The following is a 22,836-nucleotide window of genomic DNA, read 5'->3' as shown; positions in this document are numbered from 1 at the left end:
AGGTGCCTCAAAGTTTCCACAAGGTGGCGCAAATTGCTCCATATAAATAGTCTTTACAAACGGGTATAATATTGCTAGATAGATTTAGAAAGCCAACAGACACACATACTGTGGTTAAATAGAATGCAAACACACAGAGAGCCGTATATTAGCTTACTCAAGTACAGGGGTACCAGCTTAATGTTCCCTAACTGGTGAACCTTGACCTTATTCGAGGGAGCTTCTTAAGAGCAGGCCAATGTGAAACCTATTCAAAAGGTATACAGAAACATCACCATCTGAAAATTTAGACTTATATAGCCAAGTGAAACTACGTACAGAGGAGACAAACATCATCACCACATCCTTAAAACAATCTTTATTCTCTCAAGTGCCAATTCACAGGAAGTGAAAACATCATTAACCGTGAGCATCAAATGGTCTTTAAGTGCAACTGCTCCATACCCCCCGGGCTCTCCCCCCCCCCCACACACACACCTTTATAATGCTCCCTTTCTCTCCATGAACAATCAGCTCATCCACAACAAACGTTCCAAATTTCTTAGTTTTTTGATATTGTGTGTTTGATGCTCATTTGACCGTAGATTGTTAGCTTGTTTCCTTTACTTGGTTTCCTGATGCTGGTAATGAGATGACGGTTGGCTTTACGTTCTCGTTTCATTATCATCCTTTAACACTTGTCTGACTGTCAGACTGAAGTCCAAGTGCGGTCTCTCAGGTAGTTGTGTATTGTAGAAGTGAATGTTGCACAGTCTTATCCTTGTTTACATTATGCTTTGCACAGCAGCTCGGATGCTATGCAAAACACAAACCAATGTCCATGTTATGATCCAACGACACCTGTACAAAACAATGCTGTCTGAAAATATACATCCTTTTCCTTTGTACTTGTAAAATAGCAATTTTATTTTCTTCTTTATTCATTTATTTTAGTTTCTTGTCCTACTGTGTAACCTTTTGTTATTGTTTTGTAACTGAGTAAACGTGAAAGGAGAGATTGCTGAGCTGGGTCTTCCTAGAGTCCACTATGTCCAGAGCAAAGAAGGTTCAAAACTACGTGATCCCCTATTGGATCAGCACTGGCTCCGCCCCCCCAGCCACAACACTGGCTGTCCCACTCTGGCTCAGTTGGCTCCAGTATGCCCTGCCTGCACTTCTCTCTCAGTCTCTCTCTCTGTCTCTCTCTCTCTCTCTCTCTCTGTCCCTCCAATGATTGTCTGTGCATTTCTGACTTTTTTGAGTATTTTAGTTTGGTGAGGTGTTTTGTGGATGTGAGAGGTATCTAAAAACACTGTAGCTGAGTCTATTGCTAGGTGAAGAGTAATCGACTCAGAGAACAAAGATAGAACGCAAAAGGTTTGCTTTTGAGGAGAAGAGTGTGGCGAGGGCCAGCGTCATTTACAAAGCTTTAGAATCCCCCCACGGCAAACAACCATGTCAGAGAGGCTATTGCAAAAGCAAAACATACAAATTATGACTAAAATATCCGCCTTTTTTTTGTCCAACAATTCCATGCTTGTGGAGCCTGTACCTGCCGCGAGAGGGGCCCGTTCTCTCTGAAGGCCACCTGTCGGCCTCTCAGTGAGGGGGAGCCCCTCACCAGCAGCCAGGCACACCTTGCACCCCCGTTTCATGGCATTACGTCAGGGTCCTTAGGGTGACACAGGGCTCTAGAAACGCAAGGATTCAAAATGGTTTCCTCACATCCACAGACAAAACCTCATAGTGTTACCGTTCATAAACAAGTGCCCTACTGTGGGAGGATGGAACTAATCCCAATGTTCAGTGGGTATATATATATATATATATATATATATATATATATATATATACACACACACACACTTAACCTTTTGCATAGCATCTTTTTATCAGTCTCATTCATGTCTAATTCATTTTTGTATGGATGGTATTAAGAGGTAACTTGCCCAGCTCAAAAAGACAATGTTTACTGTGGAGTTGTTTTGTTAAAAGATGGGTTGTTTGAGCCGTGCATGGCAGCTGGGGTCAGGGGAGCCAGCCGTCATGCAGCCGTCGCTGAACCCTCCAACTCACTCCTTGAACCCTCCAACACACTCCTTGACCCCTCCGACTCACTTGGTTGTGTATTTTGGCACAGTGTGCGTGGCATGGCTACTCCAGGTGGTGCTTTCCTGATGTCTGTAAGTCTTGTGGGCTTTGGTCGGATAACTCTCAAAGTTGGGCTGTGTGACTCAGGGTCCAGAATGCCCCCTCCCTCATACAGAGACTGCATGGCTAACCACTACCCGAGAACTGATCCACTTCACTGAGAAGGCAAAGTCTGTTGAGGAAGAGAGAGATTGTGTCTCTCATCCAGCAGCCAGTTTATCTGTCTTTTTAAACTAACCGATAGTCCAAATCATAAATCCTCCACCAAAACAGACGCAAAGATATTGTAAAAAAAAAAAAAAGAAGCCATACCAGCGGTTAAGGTGAACACCGACAACAGAAATACAAATAAAAAAATGATATTATATATTCAGTACCCGCATCGTAAAGGAATGGTTCCGTCCAGTACTCGGCTGAGCGCTACTCCTAAGCTACGGAATGAAACGACGGTCAGTAGTGCTAGGAACGTCCCTGGCCGCCCTGGGCCTGCGGACCCCCGCCGCCTTCATCCGCTGCTGACTGCGCTCGTGCACCGCAGCACTGAGTCGCGTACAGACTCACACACACATACACACACACACACACACACACTCATCCTCCACCACCCACACTCACGGAGCCCTTTTCACACATGCACTGCGGCCCTGAACTATCCAGGCCTCACCCGGTGGAGCCGCGAGGACGCAGGGTCCGTTTGACTGGCCGTTAAACAGACTTTCCCTGCCTGCTTCGTGTTCCAATGTCCTTGTAACGTCCCATTGAGCCCACAGAGGGGATTCACAGGACTAGATCCTGTCTCCTCTCTCCGGTACAGAGTGGATTCCCAGGACTAGATCCTGTCTCACCTCTCCGGTACAGAGGGGATTCACAGGACTAGATCCTGTCTCACCTCTCCGGTACAGAGGGGATTCCCAGGACTAGATCCTGTCTCCTCTCTCCGGTACAGAGTGGATTCCCAGGACTAGATCCTGTCTCCTCTCTCCGGTACAGAGTGGATTCCCAGGACTAGATCCTGTCTCACCTCTCCGGTACAGAGAGGATTCCCAGGACTAGATCCTGTCTCACCTCTCCGGTACAGAGGGGATTCACAGGACTAGATCCTGTCTCACCTCTCCGGTACAGAGGGGATTCCCAGGACTAGATCCTGTCTCACCTCTCCAGTACAGTAGGTGGCTCTAAATCCAAAGAAGAAGAAGAATTCACAGCAAGCGTCGATGACCTCGCTACCATGCTACCGGCGCCAAACCAAGTCATAATACATGTAGTCTGGATATCGAAGAAAAAACATCAACGTCATCATCACCAATTAGGCGGCGATCTGGGTCCGCCATCTTGGATGTGCTGTAGACCAATCCCTGCGGTTTGCGTGGTGTACTTTTTGTGTCAGGTCCTGCCTCCTGCACGCCCACCCAGGCCCACCCCTAAACCTGAACCCCACGCAGCACTCCCAGTTGGAGAACGCCGCTGACTGGACGACCTCCTGCAGTGTGCTACACGGCTGGAAGGCTCTGGACAAGCTCCGGAGTTCAGCTCTGAAAGCAGATCTACCACTCATTCTCTAACACACACACACACACACACACACACACACACACACACACAGTCTTTACACCAGACACACACAGCAGCAGCAGCGGCAGGAGGAGGAGGAAGAGGAGGAGCCGGTTCACGGTGTGAGCGGTGTTCCGGCAGTGTTCAGGGCTGTGGTCTGGGCGGTGGACCCAGAAGACGTCTACGGTGGTGGTGGTCTGGGCGGTGGCGGTCTGAAGGCTCAGTCCTCGAACACCTCCAGGAAGAGCGGCGGGAAGAGCTCGTTGGGGCATTCCACCTTCATGTGCAGGAAGCGGCTGGCGTGGCAGGCCCCGATCATGCGCAGGTCCGTCACCTTCATCAGCAGCTTGGGCCAGAAGTGGGCCAGCTTGTGCTTGCGGTAGTTGATGTAATGTTCAAAGGCCAGCAGGAACTCCTCCTGGCAACGCTCGATGCGCTCCACACTGCTCAGCCCCGGCCGGTCTGGGGGAGGGGCACACACACACACACACACAGGCAGGCACACACACACACACACACACACACACAAACACACAAACACACACACACACACACACACACACAAAGAGATTATTGTAGCGAACTATGATGAAAAGGACGATTTGTAACACACACACACACGTATTTAACATGCATGCGCACACATACACATGTTTGGTCTCTCACAGTAACACATAACTAGTATTAATGATGTGAGCCCCACACACACACACACACACACACACACACACACACACAACTCCCTCAACAACCTGGGGTCAGGCTGTTGAGCTGAGCCCCGCAAGCACCATCACAAGCCAGCGGATTTACCACGACGCCTCCATCCTGAACGGATAAATACGCCAATATACAGAATCTGTGCCTAAGAGGACCAATACAATATCAGCAAGGGGGGGGGGGGGGAGTATTGATCACCACAGCTGCTGGGGTCAATGCATCCCTCCTATCTTTGAGGTACTGCTCCTTCTTGGGTTTTAATAAACCCTCATAATCCCAAATAAACCATTGGTTTAGAAGCGCAGAAACAATGGCAATGGTACACAGGTCGACAGGTCTAAGAGAGACCGGTCTACACGGCCCAGGGAGACAAGTCAACACGGTCCAGGGAAACCTGTATCCACGGTTCAGGGAAACCGGTCTATACGGTCTAGGGAGACCGGTCTACAGGTCTCAGAGAGACCGGTCTATACGGTCCAGGAAGACCGGTCTACAGGTCTCAGAGTGACCGGTCTACAGGTCTCAGAGTGACCGGTCTACAGGTCCCAGGGAGACCGGTCTACAGGTCTCAGAGTGACCGGTCAACAGGTCTCAGAGTGACCGGTCTACAGGTCCCAGGGAGACCGGTCTACAGGTCTCAGAGTGACCGGTCTACAGGTCTCAGAGTGACCGGTCTACAGGTCACAGGGAGACCGGCCTACAGGTCTCAGAGTGACCGGTCTACAGGTCTCAGAGTGACCGGTCTACAGGTCCCAGGGAGACCGGTCTACAGGTCTCAGAGTGACCGGTCTACAGGTCCAAGGGAGACCGGTCTACAGGTCTCAGAGTGACCGGTCTACAGGTCTCAGAGTGACCGGTCTACAGGTCCCAGGGAGACCGGCCTACAGGTCTCAGAGTGACCGGTCTACAGGTCTCAGAGTGACCGGTCAACAGGTCTCAGAGTGACCGGTCTACAGGTCCCAGGGAGACCGGTCTACAGGTCTCAGAGTGACCGGTCTACAGGTCTCAGAGTGACCGGTCTACAGGTCTCAGAGTGACCGGCCTACAGGTCCCAGGGAGACCGGTCTACAGGTCCCAGGGAGACCGGTCTACAGGTCTCAGAGTGACCGGTCTACAGGTCCCAGGGAGACCGGTCTACAGGTCTCAGAGTGACCGGTCTACAGGTCTCAGAGTGACCGGTCTACAGGTCCCAGGGAGACCGGCCTACAGGTCTCAGAGTGACCGGTCTACAGGTCTCAGAGTGACCGGTCTACAGGTCCCAGGGAGACCGGTCTACAGGTCTCAGAGTGACCGGTCTACAGGTCCCAGGAAGACCGGTCTACAGGTCTCAGAGTGACCGGTCTACAGGTCTCAGAGTGACCGGTCTACAGGTCCCAGGGAGACCGGTCTACAGGTCCCAGGGAGACCGGTCTACAGGTCTCAGAGAGACCGGTCTACAGGTCTCAGAGTGACCGGTCTACAGGTCTCAGAGTGACCGGTCTACAGGTCCCAGGGAGACCGGTCTACAGGTCTCAGAGAGACCGGTCTACAGGTCTCAGAGTGACCGGTCTACAGGTCTCAGAGTGACTGGTCAACAGGTCCCAGGGAGGCCAGTCTATTCGGCCCAGGGAGGCGTGTCCTAGGGGCATATAGGGTGAAATAACAGCGCTATTTTACTGCTATATATGACTTGCAAGAGGAAACAACTTAACAGCAATAAATCAAAGACCTATATGCCAATGGCCTTCATGTGAACACCAATATACATTACAAGGCATTGATATCAAAGTTGGTGATGACCCACAAAGACAATGAACATGCCTGACTTTAACCAAACTTTGATTGAACAATTGAACAATCATCCTCAACTCTGTGTGTGCGTCTGTCTGTATGTCCGTATGTATTTGTCAGATATTTGTCTGTGTTTGTAAAGTGTGAGACTGGAGAGTCAACGACCTTCGAAACAACCTTGTCCTTGAGTGTGAGATAGGGGCTGAAATAAATAAAGTTAATATCAGTGATATTAAAGGGAGGTAGAGCCGGACAGGGAACAACAGCAACAACAATAACAACAACAACAGCATGGGAGGGGGGGGGGGGGGGGGGGCTCCGCCTACCCGAGGACAGAAGCACCACGGCCTGCAGCAGGGCCACCTCCGAGTCGTCCAGGTTGAAGGAAGACAGCGACACTCCCAGGTCGAAGATGGCGTCCGACACCACGCCCAGCCCCCCGTTCTTCAGCTGGCCCCGCGTCACCGCCATCTCCCCGTTCAGCGTCAGCGTCTCGCTCTCGGGGTCGTAGCGCACGGCGGCGCGCAGCGACATGATCTCCATGCAGCAGCCCTTCAGCAGGATGATCTGGTCCTCGCAGGGCAGCTGGGGAGGGGAGCACAACACTTAGCACAACACTAAGCATAAGGTAGCATGGAGCGCTTAGCACAACGCTAAGCCTCCGAAAGCATGAGGGGGTTAGCACAACACTTAGCATCAGCTAGCATGAGGAGGTTAGCACAACACTAAGCATAAGGTAGCATGGAGCGCTTAGCACAACGCTAGGCCTCCGAAAGCATGAGGGGGTTAGCACAACACTTAGCATCAGCTAGCATGAGGAGCATTATGAACATGCATGCAGCTGTATGATTAAAACATTAGAATGTAAGTACAAACTCTGACTCCCCCCCCCCCCCCCCCCCCCCCCCCCCCCCCCACCCTCTCAATTATTGTGTCATTGGAACCACGGAGAAACGGTCCAATCCGCCCATGGTTCAGGCGGTAGCAAACGGCACCCAGGCTTACCTCACAGAACATGGGCAGTTTTTTGGCAAAGTCCACCACGCGGGTAATGGCGGGGGTGATGATCTTTGTAAACTGACTGAAGGCTTCTATGTCCACCTTGCTTCCCTCGGGTGCGCTGACCATGGGCACTGGACCGATGTCTTCAGGCTGGATTGGGGGGAGGAGGACACACAGACTACAGCGTGAAAACACTCCCCCAATCAGAGGCCATAACAAACATCATCAGGAAGCAGAGACACATACACACGCACACACTTCATACACAGCATATAGAGATTACTTAGCAAGGCTCGACTTGGGTAACCCACTGAAGTGTAGTGGTTACAAAATAAATGTGATCAACAGTGTTGTGTGTAGGTAAATGGGTAAATGGAAGAATATTCTCAGGAATTATCAGCCTCTTACCTTATCTTCCTTCACCCCCACTGCACTCTGGTCAGAGGTACAGAATAAAGGCCATGTTATTTCATTTAGGAGCATTGCTTCCTGGCCTTGCTGTTGGATAGTCAACAGGGATTGTGCCGTTTGTGGAGGAGGGGCTCACCAGGAACTTGCGCTTCTGCTTCCAGTGGTTCCCCTGGGCGTTGGTGGCCACGTGGGCCTCCATCACCATGCGGATCAGCTCCCACTCCTCCTGGGTGGGCTCCGGCCGCTCTCCCGGAGGCTTCTGGACCCCCTCCTTACGCCGCCGCTGACGGTTCTCCTCGATCAGCTTCCTCTTGGCCAGACGCTTGCTGTCGTCCAGCACCACTGGATAGGGGGAGGAGGAGGAGGAGGAGGAGGAGGAGATGGAGAGGGAGGGGTAGGAGGAGGAGGAGGAGAGGGAGAAGGAGGAGGAGAGGGAGGGGGAGGGGGAGGAGGAGGAGGAGGAGGAGAGGGAGGGGGAGGAGGAGGAGGAGAGGGAGGGGGAGGAGAGGAGGAGGAGGAGGAGGAGGAGGAGGAGGAGGAGGAGGAGGAGGAGAGGGAGGGGGAGGAGGAGGAGAAGAGGGAGGGGGAGGAGGGGGAGGGAGAGGAGAGGAAGAGGAGGAGGAGGAAGAGGAGGAGGGGGAGATGGAAGAAGAGATGGAAAAGGAGGAGGAAGAATAGGAGGAGGGGGAGGAGGAGTAGGTGGAGGGGGAGGAAGGTGAAGAGGATGAGGAAGAGGAGGGGGAGGGGAAAGAGGAGGAGGAGGAGGAGAGGGAAGGGGAGGAGGAGGAGGAGGAGGAGAACACAAGGAGGGATATTTGATTGATTGATAAATCTCAAGTTCAACAAGGATGTGTTGCAGGACGTTTTGCCGGTCGACCAGGAAAGTAAAAACTTACGATCTGTTGCCATGCCGACCACGATGCACTTCTTGAAGCGACATTCCTGGCACACGTTGCGTGTGACCTTGTCGATGACACACTTGGCCTCAAACTTACAGGCGTACGAGGGGCTCAGGTTCTTCTGGATGGTCCGCCGGAAGAACCCCTGCAGTGGGTCACATGGGTGCACAGAGGGGATCAAAGACCACACTACTGCAGTAAGGCTGGGTGGCCATGACACTGAACACAGGGACACTCCTTTAGTCTTGAAGGGGGCCTGTTACCTTGCAGCCCTCACAGGTGATGCAGCGGTAGTGGTAGCCGGTGGCTTTGTCCCCGCACACGACGCACAGCTCGTCTTTGTCGAGGTAACTCGGGACGTACCCTGGGGACACAAAGAAGAACAAGCATCAACTACAAGTGTAGATGAAATGATTTCAAGTGAAACGGGTAAAACACAGACACAGGTTTAAAGAACTCACTACTTATGGAACAGGCTATTTATGTGCGTCATTGCAGTCTCAAATCTGCACAAAGGGCATTGACAAAATATTTCCCGAGCATCTGTGAGGATAGTTTACGGTTAGGGTTTTGTTACGGCGGCTGGGATCGATTATCAGTTCATGTTTCTACACAATGGGGCCTCAATAAGTGACATGTGTGTCTTTAAAGGTCAATAAGGGTTTAACGTTTTCCGGCTGATTAAATAGTTCAATATAAAATCAATAAAGTCAGCAGCTAGCTTGCAAGCAAGTCAATTATGGGAGCAATACTAGTTATGAAGCTTATTAATCCACGTTTTCTATATTTTTGTCCTTCCTCTGGTTGAATAGAAATCCAACTCTTAAATTGCTTTGTTTCTTCACTGGTGAGTCCCTTTGCAAAACGGTTTGCATATTTTGTCTTAGTCAAAAAGTGAATAGCAAGTAGCTTTTCTTTATCTGAAGTATTAATTGTAAATAGCGGAGTGTGTTTAATTCTATTATTGCAACACTGCCAAATTTCTCATTTTCTGCAACTGAAAATGAAAGTAGAAGATGAACACAAACAATATTTCTAATCCCAAACCAGGGGAAGTAAGGGGTTGACTCCAGCATGAAAGAAATGGGAATCATCTAGAATAAATGCAGCTCTGCTCCTGGATTCTGGTGGCCTTGGGATGCCTCACTAAGGAGGTTTCCCTCGTCCATGTGGGCCTGCTCTTTATTTGGCAAGCCCACTGGGGTCGGGCCTAATGAGGCAGACCTCCAGCTCTTTACTGGCGGGCCCACTTGGGTGGAGATTAAATTGGGCAGACCCCCAGAAGACCGGGTCAGTGGAGGACCAGTGATCAATAAGGGTCTGCCTTCTGTTCTCTGTTCAGGTCCCCGCTTACAACACAATCAATAACCCCCCACTCGCCTCCAGTGGGCCCCCCTCAGCATCAGACACAGCCCCCAAAACCCCCCCATCACCTACACCTCAACCAAATAACAGAACATTTTAATGCAAACAGTTCAGTTTGCATTAAACTGAACTGGAAGCCAGGATCTTCTAACCATCTCAGCCGAGTAATACAATTTTACCAAATGCCAAATAAATGTAAAACAAAACGTCAAAAAAGCAGAAAGGTGCATCTAGGCAGAGCAGCGAAGCCCCACTGAGGAGCTCGTTATCAGGAGGCTCACGGGGCCGTACCTCTCTGACGCTCTCCCTGCGTCCAGTGCAGAGCTGCAGTGCAGGGCTGCCAGGGCTCGCACTCTGCGACCCCTCTCTGGGACAGATTACGGGCTGCTGCCCCAGAGAAGAAGGCTGCTGCCCCCTGGTAGTCACGGTAGTCCCTGAGAGACATCTCCAAGTTGCAGAGTTTGCCAGTGAAGCCGGGCGTGTAGGAGGAGCTGAACGGCGCTCCAGGCGCCCAGGCCTGCTCCGTGCACGGAGGATGGAGCGGGCCCAGAGGCTCCAAGGGGCCCTCGGCGGGGTACATGCAGTACTCTCCGCCCCCGGGGACCAGGTATCCCCCCGTGCTGGCGTGCAGCCCGCCGTACAGTTCTGCCAGGCAGGAGTTCATCACAGACATCCTTGAGGCGACGCGCCACCATGGATCAAAAGAGTCAAAAAATAAAGTCCATCCGGTGGGGAAAAAAGTACCCAAAGATTCTGGATGAAGTTTAAGCCAATGAGCAGTGGAATGAGCCGTTTAACCTGACTAGAAGATTACATTAACGTAGCAGGTGTGTTAAGGTTACACACTTCCAAACACACTTTGTTTGGTTGCCCAAACATACGACAGCAGATGAGTGTGTTCCTAGGAAGGGTGTCCTTTCTGGGGAACCTTTTATCCACTCAATCCCGTCTGAATTAGGAAGCAGATTTATGACCGCACCAGCCTCTAATCTGATCTCCACCAATCAGGAAGTGCCCCACAGGGGGAGGAGTCAGCGATTAGTGAGAGACGCTGCACTCCTGATGCTGTCCAGGAACCAGAAACTCAGAAATACAGGAACTGTGTTCTCTGTGTTCTGTTGGTCACATGATAGTTCCACTATATTTAACAGTGCTGCTATTTACCTTTCTCATAAATTATCGAATATCTAAAATCTTTTGAGTTCAGTGATTATTCAGACGACAAAAACATAAATTACATAAGATGTTCTGAAAGACCGAAAAGACGGATTCATTCAAATTGAATGGACAGTTACAAAATATATTTTTGAAATACGCGTTTCTGAATATTTCAGTTTGATATTGAATAGACAAAAAAAATGATATTGGATGTCATATCAGTTTGTTAAGTTAGATTCTTACCTAACCTGTGTGAGGCCTTTAATACATAGAAATAACTCCTGAACCCAGCTAATGACTGAACCCCATCAGACAGGTCCCATAGGACAACCCCATCATCCTTCATCATAGTCTCAGAACACCACTGAACTTTTGGGTTGGACTCAGCTCCACACCAGAGGAGAGAGGCTCACATGAGGGGGCGACTAGGTAGCCGAGTCCCAGAGGGACCCTCCACTCATAGTGATACTGGATGTGTATCACTCTCTACAACTCAGTCTGTTTCTTTTAACAGGATACATTGTGGATGGGTTCAAATGTATAATGTCACAAACACATGCTATACATGTATAACATATGTTCCAAAATGCTATATTCCCATTAAGGATAAAGATATCCAATTAAAACATAGCCATCAATCAATGGATTAAAAATTAATGAAATGACCAAAAACAATAGATGATTCATTTCCAGCAGATCAATATAACTTTGAGATCAATATGCTCTAGCTGTTTAGAGATAGGCAGTTTAAGGTCAATCGACTTGCCTAGAGGGGTTGATACTTAAATGAAGCGGTGATTTTGTCTTATCTTTGAATTTGTTAATGGATTTAGTATGAGGCCTTCATATTATCTGTCAACGCTTTAATCAGTTTTCTGCTCAGGACCCGTATACCACTGTACTAACAGGGTTGCAGGAACTTGGAATGCCCTAAACTTTTGTTCTTTTGGTAAATGTACCAGATTCTACTATAATAAAAACTAATGAAATAGATTAATTTCCCACTCAAAATCCATTTATTTGGGAAAGAAACCGTTTTTGAAATCCATTGGTGCCTAAAAGACAAGGTTTTAAAACAAACAAACCCAGGGTCACAAAGTCAAGGCTCTTTCCTTTCCTAATGGCAGCTATGTACACAGCTTGAGCCTTGACAACAAATCGCAAAGCCATGTTTACAAATCCAAGTGTATAACTTCAAAAAGAGTTGCCCTTATCAAACAGTGGCTATACTCCTGGGGGAAGCTCTGGATGTGCAGCTTCTGACTTTAAAAGATGCTGAATACCTTTTCCATTCATTCAATACTAAAGCTCCTCTGAAGGAGCTCTGATGAGAAAGACGCTCAGTGACATGATGTGTTAAGAAGTGTTCAACTGCAAGCTATTAGTTAAAATACATAAAATAAAGTCAAAAGAAAACACACACACAGACACATTACACACACACACCATTTTTTGTTTTGTTGAGTCATCCAATTTACAAAGTCCCTTCAAGCACGATAACAAAATGGCTGAATGAATATTCAACAAGCGTTGACACTCTAAATAATAATTCCATCCCTACTCTGGAGAGGGCATGGCATGAAATTAAATGTGCACGATGTTCTACTCCTCTTCCCGCTCTTCCGTACATAAATGGACCTCTGCCACTTCCCTCACAGCAGTCTGTTGAACAAATACCCCACCTCACGCATCGACTGGTTGGTGTTGGGCTTTAGGAACCGTTTGTGGAACATTGGACTGGAGCCAGTGGGCCCCAAGGGACCGGGGATACCCGAGGAGGACATGTCCCAGGAACACCTCCTTACCAGCTCAGAGTACAACAGCCCACTCCATAGGGTTAAGACGGAGGTGCTCTAATGCAGGGTCAAACCTTTGTCGAGCTACAAGCAGGACCTCTGACTGAAAAGTGTCTTCATGGCCTGCTGCTCTTCTTCTAACACTACTGACGGTGTGGAAGAGAAGGCGCAGTGTGAAGGCCATCATGTTTTTAATAAACATCCGCTTAACTCATCATACTTACCCCTTGACCCCTTGACTAGACCCCCTAATCCTGTTGGTCCTTAGCTTGGGGGCGGCCATGGCCATCCCGAGAGGGGGTCGATGGCCAGGCCGGCCCTGTCTGGGGCAGGAAGGGGACTGGCCAGGGCGAGATGGCTCAGGCGGACCCACAGGGCCCTCCACTAAGTGATGGCTGCCCTGAGGCTGTGGTGTCTGGGGGCCTTTGACGCTCAGTTTGGTTTGGGGACCTGAGACTGGTTTTGGTTTGGGGACCTGGGACTGGTTTTGGTTTGGGGACCTGGGACTGGTTTTGGTTTGGGGACCTGGGACTGGTTTTGGTTTGGGGACCTGAGACTGGTTTTGGTTTGGGGACCTGGGACTGGTTTTGGTTTGGGGACCTGGGACTGGTTTTGGTTTGGGGACCTGGGACTGGTTTTGGTTTGGGGACCTGGGACTGGTTTTGGTTTGGGGATCTGGGACTGGTTTTGGTTTGGGGAGCTGAGACTGGTTTTGGTTTGGGGACCTGGGACTGGTTTTGGTTTGGGGACCTGGGACTGGTTTTGGTTTGGGGAGCTGAGACTGGTTTTGGTTTGGGGACCTGGGACTGGTTTTGGTTTGGGGACCTGGGACTGGTTTTGGTTTGGGGACCTGGGACTGGTTTTGGTTTGGGGATCTGGGACTGGTTTTGGTTTGGGGAGCTGAGACTGGTTTTGGTTTGGGGACCTGGGACTGGTTTTGGTTTGGGGACCTGGGACTGGTTTTGGTTTGGGGACCTGGGACTGGTTTTGGTTTGGGGACCTTTGTTTTTTGGTCCTTGTTCTCATGATGTTCTGTTTCTAACAATACAGGTTTATCTTCTTGTCCAATAACACCGAAGCCGTGTTCAATTCATAAACATAACGAAGGCTCTATGGCATTATAATGTAGTTCTGATGTGCGCAGGTCAAGTCATAATGCATCAAATACATATATCTCTATTAAGCTTCTCCCGAGCTAAATGAGTAGAGACCAGAACCACCAGCTCTGAAACATCAGCTGAAGAAGAAGGCGAGGGGAGAATAATGTGTGTGATGTATAAAAATAGATCCCGTCAGATTTCCACAAAGGGCGAGCCCTGTAATCATGTGACCATCTGCTCCCCCCCCCCCCCCCAATGAGACTCCAGACCCCCAGCAAGGGGAGACATTACCGTTCTGAATGGCCTCATCGGTCCAGCGGGGGGAACTTTTGTCTCCTGGCTCTGAAATATAGAAGCACTTATAAATAACGCAGAACAACAACACAGCAGATCAGGAGAAAGACGCAGACTGCTTTTTTCTGTTGGTTCTCCGTTTTACCTCAAATTGAACCAAAGCTAAATGACTATTCAGAACATCATCAGTGTTGTTCTGACTGTGTGTTCCTGGTGTTGGGTCTACTGTAGAGCTAAGGTGAGGTAAGGTAAGGGCATTATGGGTGGTGGAGGAGGGAGCCATCAAAGTGGATATTAAAGGCCAAAACACAATATCTACGGCTGGAATACATACTGTTCAGCACTTCATTTTATAGAAATTTGATCATTCAGAAAAAAACGGATAAAAGACGGCAATCATCTTTGACTTTATAATTTTCTTTCTTGATTCATAACTTCCTTCTTTTGAATTGTGGTGAATTGTAATTTCAGTACACAACTGGAAACCATTATGTAAAACAAATGAATACAATTGTTTGTATGTATGATGATTCTTATTCTCTTAGTACTGTGTGTGTGTGTGTGTGTGTGTGTGTGTGTGTGTGTGTGTGTGTGTGTGTGTGTGTGTGTGTGTGTGGGGGGGGGGGGGGGGGGGGGGGGTACTACCAAAGGTAACCCGGATGGGGGGCTGACGGAGAAAGATGTGGGGGACCCCTGTTCTAAATGGTCAATGTCATGTGTGTGTGTTCCCTCCGAATGTAGACAATTAGTCAATATCACTCTGCTTATGTTTCACGTGGTCTCAGGAAACCACTCAGTAGGCATGCTGTTGTTTTTGTGATCACCTGACATACTGCTGGGCTTCAGGGCAGAATCTTCATCCTCAGAGCGGCCACAGACATCTGGATCGCTGCCTGAAGACAGATGGACACATACGGACGGATCAATGAGAGTTCACCAAACCATAACACCATCATTGTGGTTCCATGGGAAGTTACATCTGTCATGCGTACATTTTAATATCCAAACAGGTAGGCTACCATTAATTGTGATGTAATTTTTTTATTTTCACATACAAAGGCTATTTTCACTTTCGGCGATATGAAATCCCCACTTTATTGTTATTGTTTTTATCCCAGCGAAGACTGTCACGTTTAATATCTTTTATGTTTTGAACGTTTCCAGATCCTGTTGTCCTCATTTGCCCCCGTCTCCTTTTCCCTTTTGGGGCAGCGCCATCTAGTGGTCGCACGTTGTTCTTCACTCCACATACAGAGCTTTAGCAGTCCAAATCGAAATCTCCAAGACGACTGAGGTTGGGGATATATTTAAAAGCCTGCATCCGTTTTTTTTATCATCCATAAATTCTCTTGTTAAACTCAGTCATGATGATTGCTTCCAAGTATTCAAGCTTGTAGCTTAACATCCGTCTGCTTCTCGTCTCTAACCGAGGTGTTCAGTTACAGAGCGCATTCTGAACAAATGATTCACTATTGGAGGGAGATCTACAGAGGGTAGCAAGATGTAAAGTTGTCTTAACCCAGCTACAAGTTGCACATGCGTGTGCATGTGTGTGCATGCGTGTGCATGTTTATGTGTGTGTGCATGCACGTGTACGCGTGCGTGCGGATGTGTCAGTGTGCTTGTGTGTGTGTGTAAGCATTCCTACAGCCCTGCATCAACACAACAGCCCGGTTCACGCTGTGAATCGTGATCCAGTGGGAAAGAATGCAGAGCACAGCTGGATTCAGCACGTTTACTGTCCAGAGGAACGGAGGATAAGTCAACATTTCAAGTCCTTAGCAGTATGTCGTACAAGAGGACAGCATGTTCCTACAGACCGTAGGAGGGCTGCAAAACGGGCTGCTGGGCAGAGAAATATGACAGAGAGGAGGAGAAAGAACAACATATGTGTGTCTCTGGGAGTTTGTGCGTGTGTGAGTGTGTATGTGTGTGCGAGTGTTGACGTGCGTTTGAGTGTGTGTGCCTGCAAGTGTGTATACGTTTGTGAGTGTGCATGTGCGTGTGCGTGTGAGTGTGTGTGTGCCGAGCTGCACATTATCCTTGTGTGCTCAAACCCAGCCCCCGACTCTGCCCATGTTGTGTGTGAACCCGGTGTAGGGGGCTGGCCTGAGGCCTGCGTCTCCCCCCCCGTGGCGCAGAGCATAACTAATGAGCAAAACCTGACGGCGAACACACACACTGCCTGTGACCAGCCGGGGGGGGGGGGGGGGGGGCACAACCTCAAAGCCATCGCAAAACCTTCTCCCGTAACTCGTCCCTGGAGAGCACTCTGCGTTCCCGATGAGCAGCTGGGGCGACCCTGGCCCCGGCCTCGTACAGAGGGCCTTCAACACGCACACGGGCCCTGGTTCCATTTGTGAGGACAGACAGACCTGAGCCTGCGTTGGCTGTGCTAGATGGACCCCTTCACAGGGCAGCTCAACCAGGGTGGTTTGTCGCGGGTCGGTCTGGGGGCGCACCGTAGAAACCAACAGTAAGCTAGGTGAACGGCTCGTCTCAGACGCTGGGTCGTCACCGCTGATGAGACACGTTCACTCAGAAGGCGCAGAGCCCCGCATCGCCTCAAGCAGAGCGGCACGCAGTCCTGCTGCTAGCACTGTGTGTGTGTGTGTGTGTGTGTGTGTGTGTGTGTGTGTGTGTGTGTGTGTGTGTGTGTGTGTGCGTGTGCGTGCGCTACACGAAGAGGGACAATCCAGTCAGATTAGTCTTCATAATCACATGCACATAACACCATTTACAAATGTGTTACGATAGGAGCTCTGACACCCAGAGGCGACGCATTCAGAAGAAGATAAGCAACATCAAGCAAGACTGAAGCAGAAGGCACAAAACCAGCAGGCTAAAACAGGCAGCCCAGAAAACATCACAACGCATACCTGCTGACCGAAATACATGTTTACAAACCACGCTTGACCAGGAGGGGAGGGTTCACACACATATTCAGCAGCGCGGACACATTATAAATAATCACCTAGTGTCACATTTTAAATAAATTGCAAAACAAGCCACACACATATTTCTTAAATAGTGGCAAGACAACTACAATATTGTGAATGTGTGCGTGCACACACACACACACACACACACACACACACACACACACACACACACACACACACACACACACACACACACACACACACACACACACACACACACACACACATACGTGGGTGAAAAGTACACACACTGTACTGTGTGTGTACTTTGTCACATTATGCCCTCTTTCTTTGATCTTTCTTCTGTCTGGGTCTCATTTGAACGATGATCATATGTGCTTCATCATTACCATATATGATGTAGACATATATTTGGGCAGGACATTTGAGGAGGATATATGTTTTGGGAGTCAAAGGCCTTTGCCCTTGCACAGTCATGCCATGTTGTTAAGCCTGTGTGACACCGGGTCCTTGGCCAGCGTCTAGCGGCCGCCACTAGGACTAGTGCCACCTAGTCTCAGCCCCTACTAGACATTATGGCTGCCCACCAGGAACGCCTGGACATCTAGCCTGAGAGGGACATATAGAGCGGCCTGGAGCTGAGAGGGACGTGTAGAGCGGCCCAGAGCTGAGAGGGACATGCAGAGCAGCTTGGCCTGCTGTGGTGTGTATTAAATAATCACACATCTAAATTGCAGTGTATGTAGTTTGAACGTGTATATATATATATATATATATATATATATATATATATATATATATATATATATATATATATATATATATAGTATATTAAACAGATGACCAAGCAATGTAATGAGTCCCTGTGTGTAGCGGTGGTCACCTGCCCAGGAGACTCCTCTGTTGAGCCGTTGGTTGGTCAGTATTTCTACACAAAAGGCTAACCCTAAACCACAGCCAAACCAAAACCTAATCCACGTGGATACGTCGGGCTAAATCCTTTCCCCAGGGATAAAATCAGAATGTTTATTAATGACTCCGACTAACATGTCAGCAGTGAAGAGCATGGCCGTGTGCGCCCCAGAGACATGGGTGCACTCACACTGGAGAAATAAGAGATTAACACTGACTTGCTTAATTGGTGGTAACTATCGCAGACATTTCTTTGTGCAACTTAGTGCAAACAAACGAGTAGTCGCTGAGATTTGCACTGTGCATTCGATGATCTTTTTGGGAGATGTTTTGCAGTAGTAACTGTGTTTCCTTAGCACTACTCCAAGGGGGCTGGCTGAGGTGAGACTGAAGAGTAAAACGATGCCCCCTTAGTTCAATAAGCACATCCTGCTTGACAAGGCTTGACACAGAAACCACCATGCACGCATCCTTGAGAGTATCCATACTTTTTTTTTGTCCTCATTTACTCTATTGCATTGTAGCTTTGGAGAATTATTACTTTTATCCTTTACAGATTCAAATTGCCAAGTCAGTGTGAAGTGAAGTTAATCATTTTCCAGTGTTTTTCCTGACCAGCTCAACATTCATTTTGGCGGTGTGGATGCACACAATAAAAAACATTTCCCAAACTGCAGCGGAGAAAAGAAAACACCATTTCACAAGCACACCAATAGTTTGTTCACCCATTGGGTGACAGAAAGATGTGCATCTGCATAATTAAGCTTTAACCATGGATTTAAATTAGGGTAAGGTGTAAATAAATGTTTTCACCAGAGTTTCATGGTTTACGGTGGTAGCCCACTTATGACTTCCGCTCCTCAGTACTGCAGCCACAGACTCAAAGAGCTCTGCACTGATTAAGAACTAGTTCTGGAAGCCACAGACACATCATATATGTAATGTTACCCAGCATTGGCCAATGATGTCAATTACGTGTGGGTCTGCATCCACTACCACTCAGTCTTGGAGCTAAGGGCCAACGTGTCTCATAGAGATTTGCTATGCAAAGCTAACCCAAGGAGCAGATCCCGGCTGGTTGTTTAGCGTGGACAGTGCCCGGTTCACAAAAAACACGCAGGTACACACACGCACTCACATGGACGCACGCACGCACTCACATGCAGCCAGGTCCGCACGCACGCACACCCGCAGGCAAGTAAGGAAGAACACGCACGCAAGCGCACAAACGTGCACGCACGGCGCAAGGATGCACGCAGGCAGGCACATACGCACACCCACACACCTACACACACCCACACAGAAGACTCTGGATTAGAATGCATTGCTCAAGGGTTTTGGAGATGTATTTGTATCCTCTAGGGCAGGGCTATTCAACCTCCTTAACAAGTGGGCCGAAAAGGAAAACCACTGGGGGTTCATGGGCCACACATAGAGTAAAACTACGTCAATGACTTAAGTAGTGTTAACTTAATATATATAGTACTACTACATGGAATAAACTTGTCAGATGCATTCCTTTCTTCTTCACTTTTAATCGTATCATTATAAAAGATTTTGTTCTCACATATTTTGGACACGTATTTAGAATTCAACAATGTTGTTTGAATCATCACAAAACAGAACTACTGTACATATGAGACATTTTGAGCCAGTCAGTGAGAGAGATTGCACTGCCTTGTTTGCCTAGTTTGGCTCATCCTGAGACACTCATGGAGCTTCTCATAGGTCATGGAGCAACGTGCCCTTGTTCTGATGGCATTCATATGAGAAAAGCTAGACTCACACGTATCGGTTGAGCCATACATTGTCAGAGTAAGTGATGCCAGTTCCTGATTGTGGGGTACTGATACTGATACTTTATTTTATGTATTTTTGCGGGCCAGAAAATAATTAAGAGGGGCCGTATTTGGCCCACAGGCCGCTAGTTGAATAGGCCTGCTCTAGGGGTCTCCCAGGAGCCTGAGTTTGGGCCCCTACCTGCTCTCCATGTGCTGCTGCCTTGAGCTGCACAACTGAAACACATTCAGTCTGCAAGTGAGCTGCATTTGCAGCACCCAAAAGGTTTGTGAGATTACAGAAACTATAATGCATTGTAACTGAATTCTTCGGTGCCACTTGAAAGATGGCAAGGCATCAAACAGATGGCGAGACATGAAAAGAAACTGGCTGAATGAAACTTATTAAATTCCATAGCTTTCGTCGATCTAATAACAAAATAGGCAAACATATGAGGGAAATTAAGGTACACATCTTCAATGATAATATGATGGGAAACACAATATATATATATATTATATATCTATATAAAGGATCTTACTTTCATACTACTGAAAGTTACCATATTTAATGGAGCATCATTTATGTAATGTGACAGTTTGACCTTTCTCATTAAAGCTCCCTAATATTGAATTCAGGCCCTCAGCCTTCTTTATCGTTTGAAGTGTTGCAGCTAACTTTAACAGCTATTGTTTGAGTGTAATTTGTTAGAATGGCAAAGCCCCCCATAAACTAGTGGTGAGAACATCTGTTCTTTGTTCATTGTGCCTTTGCGTTTGCCAAAGTGGAATTTATTCCTCTCCCTGCTCTCTTCTGCCCAATCAGGGCATCTTTTCCCTTATTGGTCCATCATGTCTGTCTATCCCAGGTGTGTGTTTCACACAATGCCATCTTACCTACCGCAGCCTGTGTCCTCATGATCACATTCTTTCATCGCAACAGTTTTGGGGTGATAGAAGGGGAACAAATTTTGCACTGCACATCAGAAAATGGACGCAGATAGGCATCCACAGGCACAGACATAGCAAAGAGCATATGGCCCACAGACTGATCTCATGACAACGTAGGCCACATTCCTTTTCAAGGACACATACCTCATTGTAAGAAACATCCGAGACTATTTTACCATGGTTGGAATTACAACGTTTCAAGAGTTGTCGAAAAAATACTAATAATTCTTTCTCTTTCATACGCAGGATTCAACCGTAAGAGATGACAAAAGGTTTGGAGAGGCTGGACCCCACCCTCCACCAGAGAGAGAGGCTGGACCCCACCCTCCACCAGAGAGAGAGGCTGGACCCCACCCTCCACCAGACAGGGGGCCATGAGCGGTTCTGCTCTGCTAGGCCAAGACCAGTTACTTTGACAAGGAACTAGTCTACCAAGTCTTCCATGCAGCCCCCCTCCAGTCAGAGGAACCAGCCCCACATGCTACTCAGTCTCCTGATTGGTTATTCCTTCAAACAATCAATCTTTTTTCACCTATTATTTACTTTCCGGATAGGGTTATTTTGACGTAACTACTGCATTAGCCAGCCTTGAAAGGAGGGGTTCTTACCGGTTTTCTCCATGTTTATATGTTCCCCCCCTGGGACATATAGACTTTGCTTCTTTGAGGGAGAGGATGTCATCAAAGGGGGCCAATGGGACCCATCAGATCCTTCTGGAGCTTGTGGTGTGTTGTGTGGATCCTACTTCAGTAGAGACCTGCTCATTACTGCCCCCAAAGTGTCAGCCCTGGTTTGAATCATTAACGCCTGACCTTTTTATTTGAGATTTGTTTCTACCCTCTTCCCAGGTTTTTCCCCATTCGCCAGATGGACCACTGGGAACTGGGAACGCTTGGGAATCTGTCTGAACATTCCATATCCATCACGGATCCTGGCAAAGGGCTGTTATGTCTGTCATCCATAAATTGGCTCTTAAAGGGAGGATTGGTCCTGCTCCTAATCTGGATTTAAAGGAACAAAGCTTCAAACAGTGCTTTGCAAGATAAGATGCAAATACAAATACAAATACAAATAGCCCTCTATTGGTCAAACGCATGCCACTGCACGACCTGGCTGTTATTGGCCGTTCTGAGTTTCCTGAGCCCATGACTTGTAGTGAAGCCTGGACAACCGTACAGCCATCTGTCTGCTAAGGAGAGGGCTTCCATACGGCCCTGTTTCTGAACACTTCAAAGCAATAAGATAGTGGACAGGTTTCCATTTTAGACATGCGAGTGTCTGCCAAATTATTTCAGACTTGTATCTTCGATCTAGTGTCATATACGGCAGTGTAATGCTCTTGCGCCTATTCTGGGTAATGTACTGTAACAAAGTGGAGATGTAGGGGGCTACGATCAACGATCCAATCGCAGATACGGACTGACATGACCAGATCGCACCAAGGGTGAGTTCTTTTTGAATCACCCATCACCCATCACTACATTGCATGTGACTGCCAGAGGGGGAATGCTGGCCACACATGCCAGTCTCAGAGCAGCCTTAAGTGGTGGTGGTGGTGAATGTCCCTTTAAGACCGGGTTAACACTGGAGGCACAACAGCCTCCAGTGTTCATGATAGTTTTTACTGGATGCACGAAAAACAGAAGAGAGGGACGAGCTGGCTCTGTCTGTTTGGGATCTCGCTTCAAATACCAACAGAAGTGACGTCTACCAACATCGTTGATCAACCTTTAAGTGGTAGTGGTGGCCGTCCCTTTAAGACAGTGTTAGCAGCCTTCAGTGGTGGTGGTCGCCGTCCCTTTAAGACAGTGATACCAGCCTTCAGTGGTGGTGGTGGCCGTCCCTTTAAGACAGTGTTAGCAGCCTTCAGTGGTGGTGGTGGCCGTCCCTTTAAGACAGGGTTAGCAGCCTTCAGTGGTGGTGGTGGCCGTCCCTTTAAGACAGGGTTAGCAGCCTTCAGTGTTGGTGGTGGCCGTCCCTTTAAGACAGGGTTAGCAGCCTTCAGTGGTGGTAGTGGCCGTCCCTTTAAGACAGGCTTATCAGACTTCAGTGGTGGTGGTGGCCGTCCCTTTAAGACAGGGTTAGCAGCCTTCAGTGGT

General features: G+C 48.4%; 1 protein-coding gene across 1 annotated transcript in view; it reads right to left on the bottom strand.

Annotated features, from left to right (window-relative positions):
- Positions 1 to 480: 480 nt before the first annotated feature.
- Positions 481 to 22,836, bottom strand: part of LOC307084477 (thyroid hormone receptor beta) — a 53,870-nt gene continuing 31,514 nt past the window's right edge. The window contains exons 3-11 of the mRNA XM_079748880.1: positions 15,018 to 15,086; positions 14,191 to 14,241; positions 8,744 to 8,844; positions 8,478 to 8,625; positions 7,718 to 7,923; positions 7,579 to 7,605; positions 7,174 to 7,320; positions 6,495 to 6,753; positions 481 to 4,143 (exon numbers count right to left, since the gene is read on the bottom strand). Of these exons, the coding sequence (XP_079605006.1) occupies positions 3,902 to 4,143; positions 6,495 to 6,753; positions 7,174 to 7,320; positions 7,579 to 7,605; positions 7,718 to 7,923; positions 8,478 to 8,625; positions 8,744 to 8,844; positions 14,191 to 14,241; positions 15,018 to 15,024 (1,188 nt within the window). The 5' untranslated portion in view covers positions 15,025 to 15,086 and the 3' untranslated portion in view covers positions 481 to 3,901. The remainder of the gene's footprint in view (positions 4,144 to 6,494; positions 6,754 to 7,173; positions 7,321 to 7,578; positions 7,606 to 7,717; positions 7,924 to 8,477; positions 8,626 to 8,743; positions 8,845 to 14,190; positions 14,242 to 15,017; positions 15,087 to 22,836) is intronic.

Source organism: Pollachius pollachius (assembly GCF_949987615.1).
Source record: "Pollachius pollachius genome assembly, chromosome: 13".
Taxonomy (NCBI): Eukaryota; Metazoa; Chordata; class Actinopteri; order Gadiformes; family Gadidae; genus Pollachius; species Pollachius pollachius.
Note: the sequence above shows the minus strand (reverse complement) of the source record. Positions and strands in the feature narration are given on the sequence as shown.